This window comes from Pseudonaja textilis, chromosome 6, assembly GCF_049901715.1.
Source record: "Pseudonaja textilis isolate UNSWEBS1 chromosome 6, rPseTex1.2, whole genome shotgun sequence".
In the NCBI taxonomy this organism is placed as follows: Eukaryota; Metazoa; Chordata; class Lepidosauria; order Squamata; family Elapidae; genus Pseudonaja; species Pseudonaja textilis.
The window spans coordinates 2,525,467-2,542,613 of NC_141995.1; the positions used below are offsets into that span (position 1 = coordinate 2,525,467).

At 43.8% G+C, this 17,147-nt stretch overlaps 1 protein-coding gene and 1 long non-coding RNA gene across 2 annotated transcripts in view; one reads left to right on the forward strand and one right to left on the reverse strand.

Annotated features, from left to right (window-relative positions):
* Window positions 1-17,147, forward strand: part of LOC148125372 (uncharacterized) — a 50,065-nt gene that overhangs the window by 9,205 nt on the left and 23,713 nt on the right. The gene's annotated exons all lie outside the window — the stretch shown is intronic.
* Window positions 7,559-8,542, reverse strand: LOC113451551 (vomeronasal type-1 receptor 93-like). Its single transcript, XM_026722927.2, has one exon. It carries the CDS (start codon window positions 8,540-8,542, stop codon window positions 7,559-7,561), a length of 984 nt encoding a protein of 327 aa, XP_026578712.2.

The following is a 17,147-nucleotide window of genomic DNA, read 5'->3' on the forward strand; positions in this document are numbered from 1 at the left end:
CGAGGTACAGCTTCTATCGGCTGACGAAACCTCCCTTGAAGGCAGAGTCCCCAGCCGCTTCAGGGCGTGGCGTGGCTGCCCACGTCCCCTTGCCTTTAGGGCAGTCTCTTTCGGGCGATGGAAGCTCCCCAAGGGCAGTCACCAGCCCCTTCGATCGGCCGGTAGAAGCGGCCTCGGGGCGAGGGGAGTGTGTGTGTCCCCCTTCCTCCCTTTCTCCCCTTCCCTCTCCTTCCTTCTTCATTCCCTCCCTCCTTCCCTTCCCCTTCCTTCCTTCCTTCCTTCCTCCCTCCCTCCCTCCTTCTCTTTCCTTCCCTCTCCTTCCTTCCTTCCCTTCTCCTTCCTTCCTCCCTCCCTCCCTTCCCCTTCCTCCGTTCCTCCCCTTCCCTCTCCTTCCTTCCTTCCTTCTTCATTCCCTCCCTCCTTCCCTTCCTCTTCCTTCTTCCCTTCCCTCCCCTCCCCTTCCCCTTCCTTCCTTCCTTCCTTCCTTCCTTCCTTCCTTCCTTCCTTCCTTCCTTCCTTCCTTCCTTCCTCCTCCTCCTCCCTCCCTCCCTCCTTCCCTTCCTCCCCTCCCTCCCTCCTTCTCTTTCCCTTCTCTCTCCTTCCTTCCTTCCCTTCTCTCTCCTTCCTTCCTTCCCTTCTTCTCTTCCCCGTCCTTCCTTCCCCAGTAGAATGATTATGTTCACTCTAAGGGGGTGTGTATGTGTGTTGTCTATGCTGCATTAATTTGAACAAGAACACAACAGGTTGCCTACCGCCTCCCTGTGGTCAGTCTTGAATGCAAACCATTTGTTCAGTAACCCAGGTTACCACAGCAGTGAAAAAAGCAACCTATGACTGTTTTTCACACTTATGGCCATTGCAGCACCCCCATGGTCACGGGGTCAAAGTTCAGGCATTTGGCCCCCCTGACTCATATTTATGATGGTTGTAGTGTCCCAGGGCCACGCGAATGTCTGACCTGCAAAGTCAAAGGGGGAAGCCGGATTCACTCCGCGCCTCGCGATTCCCTTAACAGCCGCGGTATGGCAGGTCGTAAAACGGGGGGCAAAACTCGTGTAACGAAGGTTTCACTGAGCAACAGAAGCAACTCCCCGTAATGAGATTTATTTTATTTTTTTCAGGCCTCTGCTGAAAGTATCGGAAAAGCCATTAGCAAACCTGCTGAGAGATACCCTGTATAAACATTCACTCAGTCTGACATCCACATGCACACACAAACCCGCGTGCACGGACATCACGCCCGCTGGTGTATTGATTCTGCCTTTAGCTCTTTGGTGTGCTCAAATAAAAAAAAGGAACCCCTTTGTTTGCCGATGGTAATTAGCCTTCCTTGAGAATATAGGACTCTCTGACAGTTATTCTTTTCTCCTCAAAGTGATGGTGTTACAATAGAGCAGCTGACCAGGGAAACGAAAGTTCTCCACCGTTCAGAGCCTGCAGGAAGAAGGATGGCAAATGTTACCGGCAGATAAGGTGGGGTAAGTCCTTGCCTATTTGTTTGCTCTTTGTCCCAAAAGTGTTTTTCAAAAGGCAACCAACTGGACTTGGCTGTTTTTTCCCCCCCCCACACCCTGAAAATATTTGGCCTTTCATCCGAGAAGCTTCTTCACCTCTGGCCAAACGGTGGAAGGTGGAAGGATTTATATTCCTTGCAGCCTTCTACTTGTTAGCGTTCTTTCTGATCGTATGAAATATCACTACTGCTTTATAAAACCTTAGTAAGGCCACACCGGGAATCCTACATCCAGTTTTGGTTCACCACATTACAAGAAAGGCGCTGAGACTTTGGAAAAAGTGCAGAGAAGAGCGACTAGGATGATTTTTAAAGGCCTGGGGGCAAAAAAATATCCAGAACGGTTGCAGGAATTAGGTATGGCCAGTCTGGAGGGATGACACGATAGCAATATTCCAGTATTTTGAGGGGGCTGCCACAAAGAGGAGGGGGTCAACTGACTTTTCAAAGCCCCTGAGGGCAGGACAAGAAGCAACGGATGGAAACGAATCAAGGAGGAGAAGCCACCTAGAAATAAGGAGAAACTTCCTAACAGTGAGAACAATTCACCAGGGGAACAGCTTGCCACCAGAAGTTGTGGGAGCTTCATCACTGGGGTTTTTTTTTTAAAGAAGAGTCTGGACAGCTACTTGTCTAACATGATATAGGTTATCCTGCTTGAGCAGAAGGTTGGACTAGAAGACCTCCAAGGTCCCTTCCATTCTATTCTATTCTATTCTATTCTTTCTATTCTATTCTATTCTGTTCTATTCTATTCTTTCTATTCTACTCACTCTCTCTCTACTCTCTCTACTCTACTTCTCTTCTCTTCTCCACTCCACTCTCCACTCCATTCCATTCCATTCCATTCCATGTCTATTCTATTCTATTCTATTCTATTCTGTTCTTTCTATTCTATTCTATTCTATTCTATTCTATTCTATTCTATTCTATTCTATTCTATTCTATTCTATTCCATTCCATTCCATTCCATTCTATTCTATTCTATTCTATTCTATTCTATTCTATTCCATTCCATTCCATTCCATTCCATTCCATTCCATGTGTATCCTATTCTATTCTGTTCTGTTCTGTTCTGTTCTGTTCTATTCTATTCTACTCTACTCTACTCCACTCCACTCCCTTCTATTCTATTCTATTCTATTCTATTCTATTCTATTCCATTCCATTCCATTCCATTCCATTCCATTCCATGTGTATCCTATTCTATTCTGTTCTGTTCTGTTCTGTTCTGTTCTATTCTACTCTACTCTACTCTACTCTACTCTACTCTACTCCACTCCACTCCACTTCTATTCTATTCTATTCTATTCTATTCTGTTCTGTTCTGTTCTGTTCTATTCTATTCTATTCTACTCTACTCTACTCTACTCTACTCTACTCTACTCTACTCTACTCTACTCCATTCCATTCCATTCCATTCCATTCCATTCCATTCCATGTCTATTCTATTCTATTCTATTCTATTCCATTCCATTCCATTCCATTCCATTCCATGTGTATCCTATTCTATTCTGTTCTGTTCTGTTCTGTTCTGTTCTATTCTATTCTACTCTACTCTACTCTACTCTACTCCACTCCACTCCACTTCTATTCTATTCTATTCTATTCTATTCTATTCTATTCTATTCTATTCTATTCTATTCTATTCTATTCTATTCTACTCTACTCTACTCTACTCTACTCCATTCCATTCCATTCCATTCCATTCCATTCCATTCCATTCCATTCCATGTCTATTCTATTCTATTCTATTCTATTCTATTCTATTCTATTCTATTCTATTCTATTCCATTCCATTCCATTCCATTCCATTCCATGTGTATCCTATTCTATTCTGTTCTGTTCTGTTCTGTTCTATTCTATTCTACTCTACTCTACTCTACTCTACTCCACTCCACTCCACTTCTATTCTATTCTATTCTATTCTATTCTATTCTATTCTATTCTATTCTATTCTATTCTATTCTATTCTACTCTACTCTACTCTACTCTACTCCATTCCATTCCATTCCATTCCATTCCATTCTATTCTATCTTTCTATTCTATTCTATTCTATTCTATTCTATTCTATTCTATTCTATTCCATATTCTATTCTGTCCTATTCTATTCTGTCTGTTCTGTTCTGTTCTGTTCTATTCTATTCTACTCTCCTACTCCTCTACTCCACTCCACTCCTACTTCTGTTCTGTTCTGTTCTATTCTATTCTATTCTATTCCATTCCATTCCATTCCATATGTCTATTCTATTCTATTCTATTCTATTCTATTCTATTCTATTCTATTCTATTCCATTCCATTCCATTCCATGTGTATCCTATTCTATTCTGTTCTGTTCTGTTCTGTTCTGTTCTGTTCTATTCTATTCTATTCTACTCTACTCTACTCTCTCACTCCCTCCACTCCACTCCACTTCTATTCTATTCTATTCTATTCTATTCTATTCTATTCTATTCTATTCTATTCTATTCCATTCCATTCCATTCCATTCCATTCTTCATGTGTATCCTATTCTATTCTATTCTGTTCTGTTCTGTTCTGTTCTATTCTATTCTATTCTATTCTATTCTACTCTACTCTACTCTACTCCACTCCACTCCACTCCACTCCACTTCTATTCTATTCTATTCTATTCTATTCTATTCTATTCTATTCTATTCTATTCTATTCTATTCTATTCCATTCCATTCCATTCCATTCCATTCCATTCCATGTGTATCCTATTCTATTCTATTCTGTTCTGTTCTGTTCTGTTCTATTCTATTCTATTCTATTCTATTCTACTCTACTCTACTCTACTCCACTCCACTCCACTCCACTCCACTTCTATTCTATTCTATTCTATTCTATTCTATTCTATTCTATTCTATTCTATTCTATTCTATTCTATTCTATTCTATTCTATTCTATTCCATTCCATTCCATTCCATTCCATTCCATTCCATTCCATTCCATGTTCTGTTCTGCTCTATTCTCTATTCCCTATTCCATTCTATTTCTATCCCATCCCATCCCATCCTATCCTATCCTCCAGTTTTGGGGAATTAATCTGTGCACCCAGAAATGTAATCCTAATGATGAGAAGAAAAGCATTTAAAGTTGCTGAAGCATCCCCTAAGAGCAGTGGAATTTTTAGAGCCCATTTCTTTGAGATGCTTAGCTGGCTTTTGCTTTTTGCTTTTGCTCGTGTGTGTGTGTGTGTGTGTGTGTGTGTGTGTGTGTGCGTGTGTGGTTTTTCCCCCTTGATTGTGCAAGGGGACCGAGAGTGAACATTACAGCCCTTGAGGGCTTCCGGTTTTATTCTAGTGTTCCCGGGAGATACACCTGGCAGCCGTTCATTTGCAGGTAACGGATGGGAAGCAGATATTTATCCACTTTTTTCACTGGAAGTAGCATATGTAAAGGTACATTGTACGGTCACTCAGTGAGAGGGAGCAGCGGGCTTGTTCCACGCTACTGTCATTTGCAGGAAGTAGAAGGAATAGAGAGAGGAGAAGGAAGAAGAGAAGTAGGAGGGAGGAGAAGGGGAAAGAGGAGGATGAAGAAGAGGAAGGAAGACAGTTAAGAAGTTTGTATAGAGGAAGAGGAGGAAGAAGAAGAGGTAAAGGAGAAGAAGGAAGAAGGAAGAGGTGAGGAGAAGAGAAGGAAGAGGAGGAAGGAAAAAGAGAAAGAGGAGGAAGAAGAAGAGGAAGCAAAAGAGGAAGAAGAAGACAGGTTAAAAGTTTACAGGTCCATTCAGAGGAGGAGGAGGAGGAGGAAGAGAAGGTGGAGAAAAAGAAAAGGAGGAGGACGAGGAGGAGGCAGAAATTTAAACGCCCATAAATGGGATTGTAAAAATGTTTCACTTTATTAAAAAGACAAACACACTGTAATCCGAACATTGTACATCCTGCAAAATTACACACTTGCAAAATTCCTACTCTTGGGTCAAGAATTACAGTCCAAACTGACCTCTCTGCTGTTGCTTGTGTGGTTCTGATGAAGCAACAAGTTTGTGCGCTCCCTTCTAAATGTTGTAAGATTTGAGACAGAGCAAATACTTCCCCCCCTCTCTCCCTCTCCCCACCCTCTCTATTCACCTTCCATCTTTTATTAAATATGTTTTTTATCCTGCTTTTGTTATTTTTACAAATAGTTCAAGGCGACAAATATACGGCGTATAACTCTCCTTCCTCTTCCTCTTCCCCCCCCCCCACAAACAACAACCCTGTGAGGTTGTTGAGAGAGAGAGAGAGAGAGAGAGACAGAGAAGGAGGGAGGGAGGGAGAGGAGAGGGGGGACTGGCCCAAAGTTACCCAGCCAGCTTTTCCTGCCTAAGGCGAGACTAGAACTCACTGCTCCTCCTTTCTAAGTCAGCACCTTAATCATTACACCAAACTGCTTCTCATCTTCCTCGTTCCCTCGTTTCTCAGAGTCACCACTGCTGCTTACTTCGTGCTTCCTCCTCCTTTTCTCTGGAGTCCGTGTGACGAGAAGCCTCCATCGTGACTTTTAAAAACTCCTGCCTCCCTTGTCGATGCCTCTATTTGTGGGCCTCTCTTCCTTCCTCCATAACATCCACTGCAACGCCATCTATCTGGTTAGAAGCCCCCAACCTGAGATGTTTTCTCAAATGGAAGCGGAGATCCCATAATTTTTGCAAACGGCGAAGAAGAGCTTAAAGCAGAGCTCAACATTGCTGTCACTCCTTCCTTTTGTCTGGCTGACATTCTCTTCCTGGAATTTGTCATCCCTGTGGAGCCCAGAATCCAACAACCAGCAATAGTTTAGTTTAGTTTACTCTATTGTCGTTGCACCTCATGCGACGAAATTAAAGACCATCTTCAGTGTACATTATGACTATGAAAATAAACACAAACACGTATCCTTCGCAATTGAATTGAAAAACCCCGATATTGCATTAATATTGGACTATAAGTAGAATTCAGTAGAGTTACTGCTATGGGATAGAAGCTGTTTTACAGCTGGTTTGTCCTTGTTTTTATTATTATCCTATTATTATTAGCTGCCAGATGGTAATAGTTAAAAAAAAAAGGGTGCCCAGGTTGAGATGGATCTTTGAGGATGTTTTGAAGTTTCTTAAGGCAGCGGGAGCTATAAAGCTCTTCCAAAGAGGGGGGAGAGGGCAACCATTTGATCCTCTGGGCCTTAACCCTTTGGAGCACTGTCCTATCTGCCCCTGTGCAATTGGCAAACCCTACAGGTGTGCAGTAAGTTAAGATACTCTCTATGGTGCAGCGGTAGAAGGTCACCAGCAGTTTTCCATCCCGTTGTTGTTTCCTGGGAAGCCTCAGGTAGTCTAATCTCTGCTGGGCCCTTTTGACCAGGGTTGCAATGTGAGCCCCCCAGGTCAGGTCCTCTTTTAGGGTAACACCCAGAAACTTCAAACTGGCCACTGGCTCCCCTCGGTCTCCCTTGATAAGCAAGGGCTGGATGTCTGACCTGTTCCTTCTATATAGTCCACTATCGTCTCCTTGGTCTTCTTGGTGTTGAAGACCAAGTTATTGTCTCCACACCACGAAAGCAACTGTTGGTCCACCTCATCTCGGTAGGCAGACTCACCCCCCGCCACCCCCAGAGATGAGTCTCACCACTGTTGTATCATACGGTTCCAGAAGTTGAAATGTTGAGGTTCAGACACCACACCAGCTCCAGAACCGGTCCCGTTTTGTCTAGGTTGTAGCTTTCTCCACCAAGGACCAAAATTATGACACCCTCAAAGACAGGGGTGGGCTGCGCCCTGTTTAACAACTGGTTCTGTGAGTACGCACCTAAAGCACACAGCATTCAAAATACACCAATTTGAATCTCTACAGGGCAGCCCCGGTAAGTAGAACAGCTGAGCTACGCAAAATCCACTGTGCCGCGTGAATCAGTTGAGTTGAAAAAGATGGAAATATAGGACAGGATAGGGTGGGGGCGAGGGAGCGTCGCCAGCTGATTGACAGAACTACAGGTTCGCTAGAACCGGTCCAAACTGGCCGCATCCCACCGCCGCTCGAAGAACAGTGTTGAGTTGTCCACTTGGAGGAGAACTTCTCCGTCATCTGGGGAGCGCATCCACCAAGGAGACTGCCTGAACCATCGTGGTCCTTCCACACCGCAAGCACCAGCACGTTTCCGCAAGATATTCACGGACCTTTTTGTACCCAAACACCATCACGTATGAGCTGGCGGAATAATACACGGAGGAGAGCACGCCGTACATGGCACTCAGAAAGCTACTCTCCAGGTTGCTCCCGTTATATCCCAAGATGATCATGAGCCAGACCATGTCGTTCGCGATCCAGCAGACCACGTAAATGGAGAGCAAGGAGAGCAGGATTTTGGTGGCCTGGGCCGTGTGTTTATTCCACCCACTCCCTGCGACCGAGGACGACGCTTTGACCTTCCTGTGGTGCTTCCAGAGAAGGTCTATGATGAAGCTGTTGAGGATCACGACCAAGAGGATGAGCACCAAGTCAAGGCTAATGGATGTGTAGGTGGTAAACTTCATGGCGAAGCTCTCCGTGGCTCTCAAGCAAGTCGAAGTTGCCAAGAAGGCAATCGTCTTATTCCTCTGACCGCCGGTCTTCTCGTACTGCAAATAAGGGATTTGCAGTAGGACACTGGCCACCCAACAACCAATGAGACTGACGTTGACATAGCGGGACTGATGCCTGTGGATGAACGTTGTCCATCGGTAGTTGGGCCTTCGGATCTTGATGAGGTGGAGGATACTCAAGTTCTCCACTGACCAGATGCTGATCAGCCTGAGGGTGTGGTAGGTGTAGAGGAGAACCCGGCAGCCCTCCACACCGAAGACTTTGGTGCTGCTGAAAACCAGCATCCCAGGAATGGCTTTGTAGCAGCAGAGGAAGAAGTTCACCAGGCCCATGTTGACAATGATGCGGTCCAGAGGTTGGAGGGCCTTGCGCCGGACAGCGTGCGTCAGGAAGGCAAAGAGGACAATGAGGTTGCCGATCATGCCGACGAAGGAAGAGAGGTAGATCAGGATGGACACGAAGAACATGAAGCTGGGGGCCATGATGGTCCCATTTGGCTTTGGCCTTCAGGCGCTTCCTAGCCAGGCGTTCGTTCTCCTCCTTTGGCCCCAGAGATGGTGGGAGCTGAGATACATTGGTTTTTTGTGGGGGGGGGTTTTTTTGCTTCTCAGTTCACCTGTCCAAGGAGGTTTTTCTTTGACTCCGCTCCGCTCCAGAGATCACCTTCTTTTTTAGAAGCTCTGCCTGCCCGCTGCACCTCCGCCGCGTTACTCACAGCCACAATTACGCCTCTGTTTGTCTAAGTGGCTCTTATCTCGGTTTGGCTGAAAAGCCTGAAGAACACAACCGATTGGCCAAAGACAGATTGAAAGGGTGGGAAAAAAAAGAGGACTCTGGAGAAGGGGAGGGAGAAGACCAAAGAAGGACGGGAACAGCCTCCTCCACCCCATCACCGGTCAATCTACCCCATTCTGATGTTTTACTTGAGCTCCTGGCGTAGTTCTCAACTTGCGACCACAATGTGAGCCCAAGTAGCCATACAAAAATGAGACAAATCTTAAAAGCAATTAAAACATTTTTTTTAAAAAAAACCCATTCAGTAGGTGCTGTTTGGTTTTAAAATTTTAGAAATTGCTTCTGGAAAAAACAAACCCAGCAAAGAATGAGAGCAGGGGTGGAATTCTACTGGTTCGGCCCGGTTTTATAGAACCGGTAGCTCCGAAGAGCAGCTGATACCAAACTAGTTCTCTCTGAACATCTTTTCTTCGGTTGGGCCCACCTGTCCCCTTGGGCTCTAGTCCAGTGGTCGCCAACCAGTGGGCCGGGGACCACTGGTGGTCCATGAGAAAATTTGGATGGTCCGCAGAGAAATGTCCCCCCCACCCCAAAGCAATTAATCCAGGCTGTGTGGGAACACAAGGCTGTGCTGCCCACATGGCCCGCAGGAACACAAGGCTTGCGTCGTTTGCATTGCAAACAACACAAGGGAGGGAGGGGAGGGAGGAAAGGGGGAAAGGGCAGGGGGGGGGGAACTTGCCCCACTCACCCCACGCACCTGGCCTGGCCCCCGGGCTGCTCCTTTCCGCTTCTTTCTTCTGCTTTTGGCTGCACGCAAGGAAAGCAGCCAAAGTCTTTCTTTCTCTCCCCCAAACTCCACCTGAAATGAGTCTTGGGGACCCTGCAAGGCCTCCTGCTCCAAGAGGCTGTGCCGGCAAAGACTCGTTTCTGGCGGAGTTTGGGGGAGAGAAAGAAAGACTTCTGTGGCTTCTGCTGTTTTTCTTGCATGAAGCCAAAAGTCTCTCCCTCTCTCTCTCTCTCTCTCTCTCTCTCTCCCCCTGAGAATGGAGCTGGAGATGGTCTCCTGCGATTCCCAAATAAAGAACGATCGATCGGCAGGAAAACGGGGTGGGGGATTTTCCTGCAGACTTTTTTTGGGGGGGATTTTCCCAGGGTCTCTGCTCCGCAGAGATTTAAAATGATGAGTTTGGGGGATCCCTGAGGTCCAAAAGGTTGGCGACCCCTGGACTAGGCTGTCCTTTATTCTTACCTTAGTTGCTTTGTGCGGCACCGCTGACCGCCACACAGCAGCAGGAGATGGCAATTCCTTGCAGGAGAAGTTGTTTTGCAAGCACTGCGCGTGCGCCCGCAACTCACTGAACCGGTTGTTGTGCCAGTAGGACCCCACCTCCGAACGAAGGCGAAAGAACTTGCCTCTTCCACAGCCTTCCCGGCTTTCCAAAGTTTGTGGGTGTCCCCCAAAAGTTAATTCCAGGTTGTTCCTCAACTTACGGTGACTGTCGAGCCCCCAACTTTTGTCACGTGAACTTTGCCCCGTTTTACGACCTTGCTTGCCACGGTTGTTAAGCGAATCCCTGCAGCGGTTGAGTTAGCCACACGGTCGTTCAGTGAATCTGGCTTTCCCCTTGGACTTTGCTTGTCCGAAGGTTGCAAAAGGGGGTCACGTGACCTCCCCACCCCCCCAGGGACGTTGCGGCCATTGTAAATACGAACCGGTTGAACTTTGATCACATGACTCTGGGGATGCCACAACGGTCGTAAGTGTGAAATCAGTCATAGGTCACTTTTTTTCAGTGCTGTTGTAACTTGGAGCGGTCGCTAAATGAACGGGGGTAAGCTGGGGGCCCACTTGTACAGCAGCATCCCATAATAGGAGATAAGTGCACCCCGCTAGAGCAGGGGTGTCAAACTCAAGGCCTGCTGGCTGGATCCAGACTGCGGGGTACTTAGATCTGGACCGCAGGGCCATCCTGCAAACAGCGAAGGACCAGCCCCTGGTGCCCCTGGCTAGCAAAAGCGGAGTTTTGGGGGGGCTATGTGCGGCCCCCCCAAGCTCCATTTTCACTGGCAGAGGGCTATCAAAGCAAACTGCAAGCAAAAGTAAAGGAGAAATGTTTCCCCTTTGGCATCTGAGCATCCAAGAAGGGGCAGGAAAGGAGAAAGGGAAAGAGGAAAGAGAAAAAAAGAAGGGAAGGTGGGAAGGGAGCAAGGAAGGAAAAGAAAGAAAGAGAGAGGAAGGAAGAAGGAAGAAGGAAGGAAAAAGAAGGAAGGGAGGTAAGGAAAGAAGGAGAGGGAAAGAGGATAGACAAAGAAAAAGAAGGGAAGATGGGAAGAGAGGAAGGAAGGAAAAAGAAGGAAAGAGGGGAAGGAAGAAGGAAGGAAAAAGGAGAAAGAAGGCAGGAAGGAAAAAGGAAAGTCGGAAGAGAGCAAGGAAAGAAAAGAAAGAAAGAGAGGAAGGAAGAAGGAAGAAGGAAGGAAAAAGAAGGAAGGGAGGTAAGGAAAGAAGGAGAGGGAAAGAGGATAGACAAAAAAAAAGAAGGGAAGATGGGAAGAGAGGAAGGAAGAAAAAAGGAAAGAGGGGAAGGAAGAAGGAAGGAAAAAGGAGAAAGAAGGCAGGAAGGAAGGAAAAGGAAAGAGGAAAGACAAAGAAAAAGGAAAGATGGGAAGAGAGCAAGGAAGGAAAAAGGAAAGAGGGAGAAAAAAGGGAGAGGAAAAAGGAAAGACAAAGAAAAAGAACGGAAGATGGGAAGAGAGGAAGGAAGAAAAAAAGAAGGAAAGGGGGGAAGGAAGAAGAAAGAAGGAAGAAGGAAGGAAAAAGGAGAAAGAAGGAGAAAGGAAGGAGAGGGAAAGACAACGAAAAAGAAGGGAAGAAGGGAAGAGAGGAAGGAAGGAAAAAGGAAAGAGGGGAAGGAAGAAGGAAGGAAAAAGGAGAAAGAAGGCAGGAAGGAAGAAAAAGGAAATGGGAAGAGAGCAAGGAAGGAAAAAGAAGGAAAGAGGAAGAAAAAAAGGAAGGAAGGAGAGGAAAAGAGGAAAGACAAAGAAAAAGAAGGGAAGCTGGGAAGCTGGAAAGAGAGGAAGGAAGGAAAAGAAGAAAAGGGAAGGAAGAAGAAGGAAGGAAGGAAGGAAGGAAGGAAGGAAGGAAGGAAGGAAGGAAGGAGATTATAATGAGAGTGAGGGAGGGTCTCGGGGAAGTCCTGCCTTGGCCATCACAGGTGCCCCCGACACGAGTCCTGTGTCCCACCCATCAAGGCCACAAACCTCTGGCCACGCAAGCACCACCACCCCCGGCCTTGCGAGGTCAAACACAACCCTAATGCATCCCTCAATGAAATGTAGTTTGACACCCCTGAGACAGACCGATCAGGTCAGTTTAAAGCCAGCCTGACTCTCTAAAAATGAAAGACCCCAGTGACACCATGATGTCCTTTACAGTCTTTGGCTCTGGTGCCACCTAGTGACCATTGCTAGGTGTTAGGAATGATAGTCACCTAACAGTTGGGGGTTGGAAATACGTATATAAACCAGGATAGTTATTTAATACTGTTGTATCTTTAAGAGAATGCTGTAATTGTGATTGGCTGAGGTTCCTCCAACGGCCATAAGGTGGAGCCAGAAACCTGGTTTGTTCTCTTCTTGCATTTCCTGTTTTGCTGTTTTGCCTGATCGTCGTTCTGCTTGGATTGCTGTGAGTCTTGCAACTGTTAGCAAACTCCATTTACTGAGCTTTGTTTATGATACTTGACTTCGTTTCTGGATTATCCCTGGACTGATACTAACTGATTTAACCATGTATGATTTGGACTGTTGTTGGACTTTGTTTACCCGTTTAGTGGAAGTAAAACCTACATTTTACTATTCAGTGTATCTGTATGCTGGTTGTGTGTTATTCAACATCACTCTCATTACGTTTCCCTGAGTGCACTCATTCTCCTAATGGGGAATACCTCAACACTAGGTTTTAGGTACATGGACATATTTGTCTCTGTGCTAAAAAGGTAGGCTTGAAGGTAGGAACCGGAGCTGAAGAAGCTTCTTGAACAAATAACAGAATATCGGAATAACAGAGTTAAAAGGGACCTTGGAGATCTTCTAGTCCAACCCGCTGCACAAGCAGATTAATCAGTGGGTATCCCAGGTTGCGTTTCAAAAAGTGAAAGATGGCTGCTACGATGGGGCGAGCAATGTCGATCCCACCGCCGTGGCTGCCATCTTGACTTTTTCGCCCATACTCTGGGGTAGCCCTGAAGATTGGTTACAAAGAAAACTGGACAACATTTGTCAATGTTAAAACTGGGTCAGGATTTCCCCAGGTCGCCTTGCGTGCTTTGAATGTCGAGCTGGAAATTCTGGCATTTGGCTACACAAAGGTTGATCGTTTGGGAGCAAATGCATTTAAAGACTTTTTTTTTAAATATGATATTTCCCTGCAAATGTGTGTAGTTTTTTTTTTTTTTTTTAAAACAGATGATTACAAACACAGGATGCGATTTGATTCATCTTGGGAGGGAACGCCTACAAAAGAGACCTCAAAAGAGTGATTAATGGTTTAAGGTCAGAATTTGCGATTAGGAATTAAAGCATTCAAACTGTGGGAAGAAAATATCCATCTGGTTCAGTTCCAAGCCGGGAAAAAAGCCCTGGAGACAAAATGGAGGCTGACTGGAAAGAGTGGTTTCATGATGAAGTAGAACCGCGTGGAGTTGAGAGTGAGGGGTTTTTACACCTTCTCTTGGGCTTTGCCCATGAGCTTCCTGTTCCTGTGCAAGAACATGTGTTCTATTGGCTGTTGTAGGACAGTGGTGGGATTCAATTTTTTTTTTTTTACTACCGGTTCTATGGGCGTGGCTTGGTGGGCGTGGCAGGGGAAGGGTACTATAAAATCTCCAGTCAGAGGTGGCATTTGCAGGTTCTCCAAACTACTCAAAATTTCCGCTACCGGTTCTCCAGAACTGGCCAGAACCTGTTGAATACCACCTCTTGCATGTAGGGGTTACGTAGGGGTCATAGATGGCTCTATAGGCAAAGTACAAATCCTAGGTGTTTTGTCTGAGCTAGCTTTGGTAGAAGTTTGGACTGGTGAGAAGACACAATGAAGAGGCTTGTGTTCTGAAAGGGTGTTGGGCAATTTTTATTTTGGCTTAATGGCTTCCTCCTGGTTTGGTTCTTGGGTGAGGTTATTTGCTTATGGACAGAGCTATCTATTTTTCAAGAAGCTCTTTATCTCTTTAAGTACTGACTTCTGCTGGGGGCTATTAAGAAAGGTGGGGAACTGCTTTCTGACTCCAAGAGCATGTTTCTCCGTTCCTCTTTAGGGGAAATATAGTATTCTGCCTTTTAAGTATTTCCTCACATATTTCTTTCTTCTAGGAGAGGGATGGGTGCTAACTTTCTACAAAGCAATTCAAGAATGAAAGCAAGGTCCCTTCCAACTCGGTTATTCTGTTATTTTTTCCCCCCAATAAACGCAAAAACACCCCTTCAGTTGAGTCAAATTGCATTGCTGGTGATTTCACAGACCGTGGCTGAGTTATTTTGCTCAAGTACAATATATAATGGGGAATTAATTAATTATTTTTTTTCTGTCATTGACTTCTTATAATGAAATTTTTATTCATTTACTTGCTTATTATTTATTTACTTGCTTGCTTGCTCAATCCCTTACTTATTAAAGTTATTTTTTTCTAATTAAAAATTTCTTTTAAAGGACCCGATAGCCAAACTGTCCAGCCAATTATAAATCATCATCATTATTATTATTATTCACTTATTATGAACACTACTGCTATTTGTTGTTCTTGATAGGCAATTCTTGTCCACATCCCACTAATGTTCTGTGTGGGACATCATATGACGTCCTTTCCTATGGGATGTCCTTCCATTTATTGTGTGGAAGCTAAATTGTTACGATGAACGATTGCAGGAACTGCCTGGTCTGGTTTAATGAAAGGAAGTGAAATGAAAAATGAAATGGTATTGAATCTCCTGCTTGAGCAGAGGATTGGAATGGAATAGAATAGAATAGAATAGAATAGGAGTAGAATAGGAGTGGTATGGAATGGGATAGGATAGGATAGAATAGAATAGAATAGAATAGAATAGAATAGAATAGAATAGAATAGAATAGAATAGAATATAGAATAGGAATAGAATAGAATAGAATATAGAATAGGAATAGAATAGATTAGATATTGGAATGAAGAATTAGAACAGCAGAGCAGAACATAGAATAGAATAGAATAGAATAGAATAGAATAGAATAGAATAGAATAGAATAGAAATACAGAATAGAATAGAATAGAAATACAGAATAGACTAGACTAGACTAGACTAGAATAGAACAGAATATAGAATAGGAATAGAATAGAATCGAAATACAGAATAGAATAGAATAGAAATACAGAATAGACTAGACTAGACTAGACTAGACTAGAATAGAACAGAATATAGAATAGGAATAGAATAGAATCGAAATACAGAATAGAATAGAATAGAAATACAGACTAGACTAGACTAGACTAGACTAGAACAGAATAGAACAGAATAGAACAGAATAGAACAGAATATAGAATAGGAATAGAATAGATTAGATATTGGAATGAAGAATTAGAACAGCAGAGCAGAACATAGAATAGAATAGAATAGAATAGAATAGAATAGAATAGAATAGAATAGAATAGAAATACAGAATAGAATAGAATAGAAATACAGAATAGACTAGACTAGACTAGACTAGACTAGACTAGACTAGAATAGACTAGAATAGAACAGAATATAGAATAGGAATAGAATAGAATCGAAATACAGAATAGAATAGAATAGAAATACAGACTAGACTAGACTAGACTAGACTAGAACAGAATAGAACAGAATAGAACAGAATAGAACAGAATATAGAATAGGAATAGAATAGATTAGATATTGGAATGAAGAATTAGAACAGCAGAGCAGAACATAGAATAGAATAGAATAGAATAGAATAGAATAGAATAGAATAGAATAGAATAGAATAGAAATACAGAATAGAATAGAATAGAAATACAGAATAGACTAGACTAGACTAGACTAGACTAGACTAGACTAGACTAGACTAGACTAGAATAGAACAGAATATAGAATAGGAATAGAATAGAATCGAAATACAGAATAGAATAGAATAGAAATACAGACTAGACTAGACTAGACTAGACTAGAACAGAATAGAACAGAATAGAACAGAATAGAACAGAATATAGAATAGGAATAGAATAGATTAGATATTGGAATGAAGAATTAGAACAGCAGAGCAGAACATAGAATAGAATAGAATTACAGAATAGAATAGAATCGAAATACAGAATAGAATAGAATAGAAATACAGAATGGAATAGAATAGAAATACAGAATAGAATAGAATAGAATAGAATAGAATAGAATAGAATGGAATGGAATGGAACGGAACGGAACGGAACGGAACGGAACGGAACGGAACAGAATAGAATAGAAATACAGAACAGAACAGAACAGAACAGAACAGAACAGAACAGAACAGAATAGAATAGAATAGTGCCTACACTACTTCAGACAAATGGTTATCCAACATCTTTTTAAAAATTTCCAGTGTTGGATCATTCGCAACTTCTGGAGGCAACTTGTTCCACTGATCAATTGTTCTAGCTGTCAGGTTGGACTAGAAGACCTTCAGGGTCCCTTCCCTTCCAACTCTGTTATTCTGTATCAGGACCAGGGGTGACATGATAGCAGCCTTCCAGTATCTGAGGGGCTGCCCCAAAGAAGAGGGAGTCAAGCTGTTCTCCAAAGCATCTGAGGGAAGGACAAGAAGCAACGGATGAAAACTAATCAAGGAGAGAAGCAACTTAGAAATAAAGAGACATTTCCTGACAATTAATTAGAAAAATTAGTCAGTGGAATGACTTGCCTCCAGAAGTCTGGCTGCTCCATCACCGGAGGCTTTCAAGAAGAGACAGGGCAGCCATTTGTCACGGATGGTATAAGGACTTGGGCACGGGGTTGGACTAGACGACCTCCAAGGGTCCCTTCGAGCCCTAGGACTCAACCCAAATCCTCAACGGATGAAGCTACTACCCAAGTTGATTTTGGCAGGGTTATAATGACAAATTCCGGACGATGTTGTGTTGGACAAAAACTCCCCCTCTCCGTACGGTCTGGAAGCAGATGACTCCCAATAAATCAATTTGATTTTTATTTTTTTTTCCCTAATAAAAGTTCTGAAGGTTTTTGGCAGATGGTGGGTGGGAGGGAGCCAGGGAAGAAGGCCTTTTCTAAATGTGATGCCAACATGATGGGAGCAAAACCAACTGTGGATGAATTTACAGGAGGTCCTTCAAACAC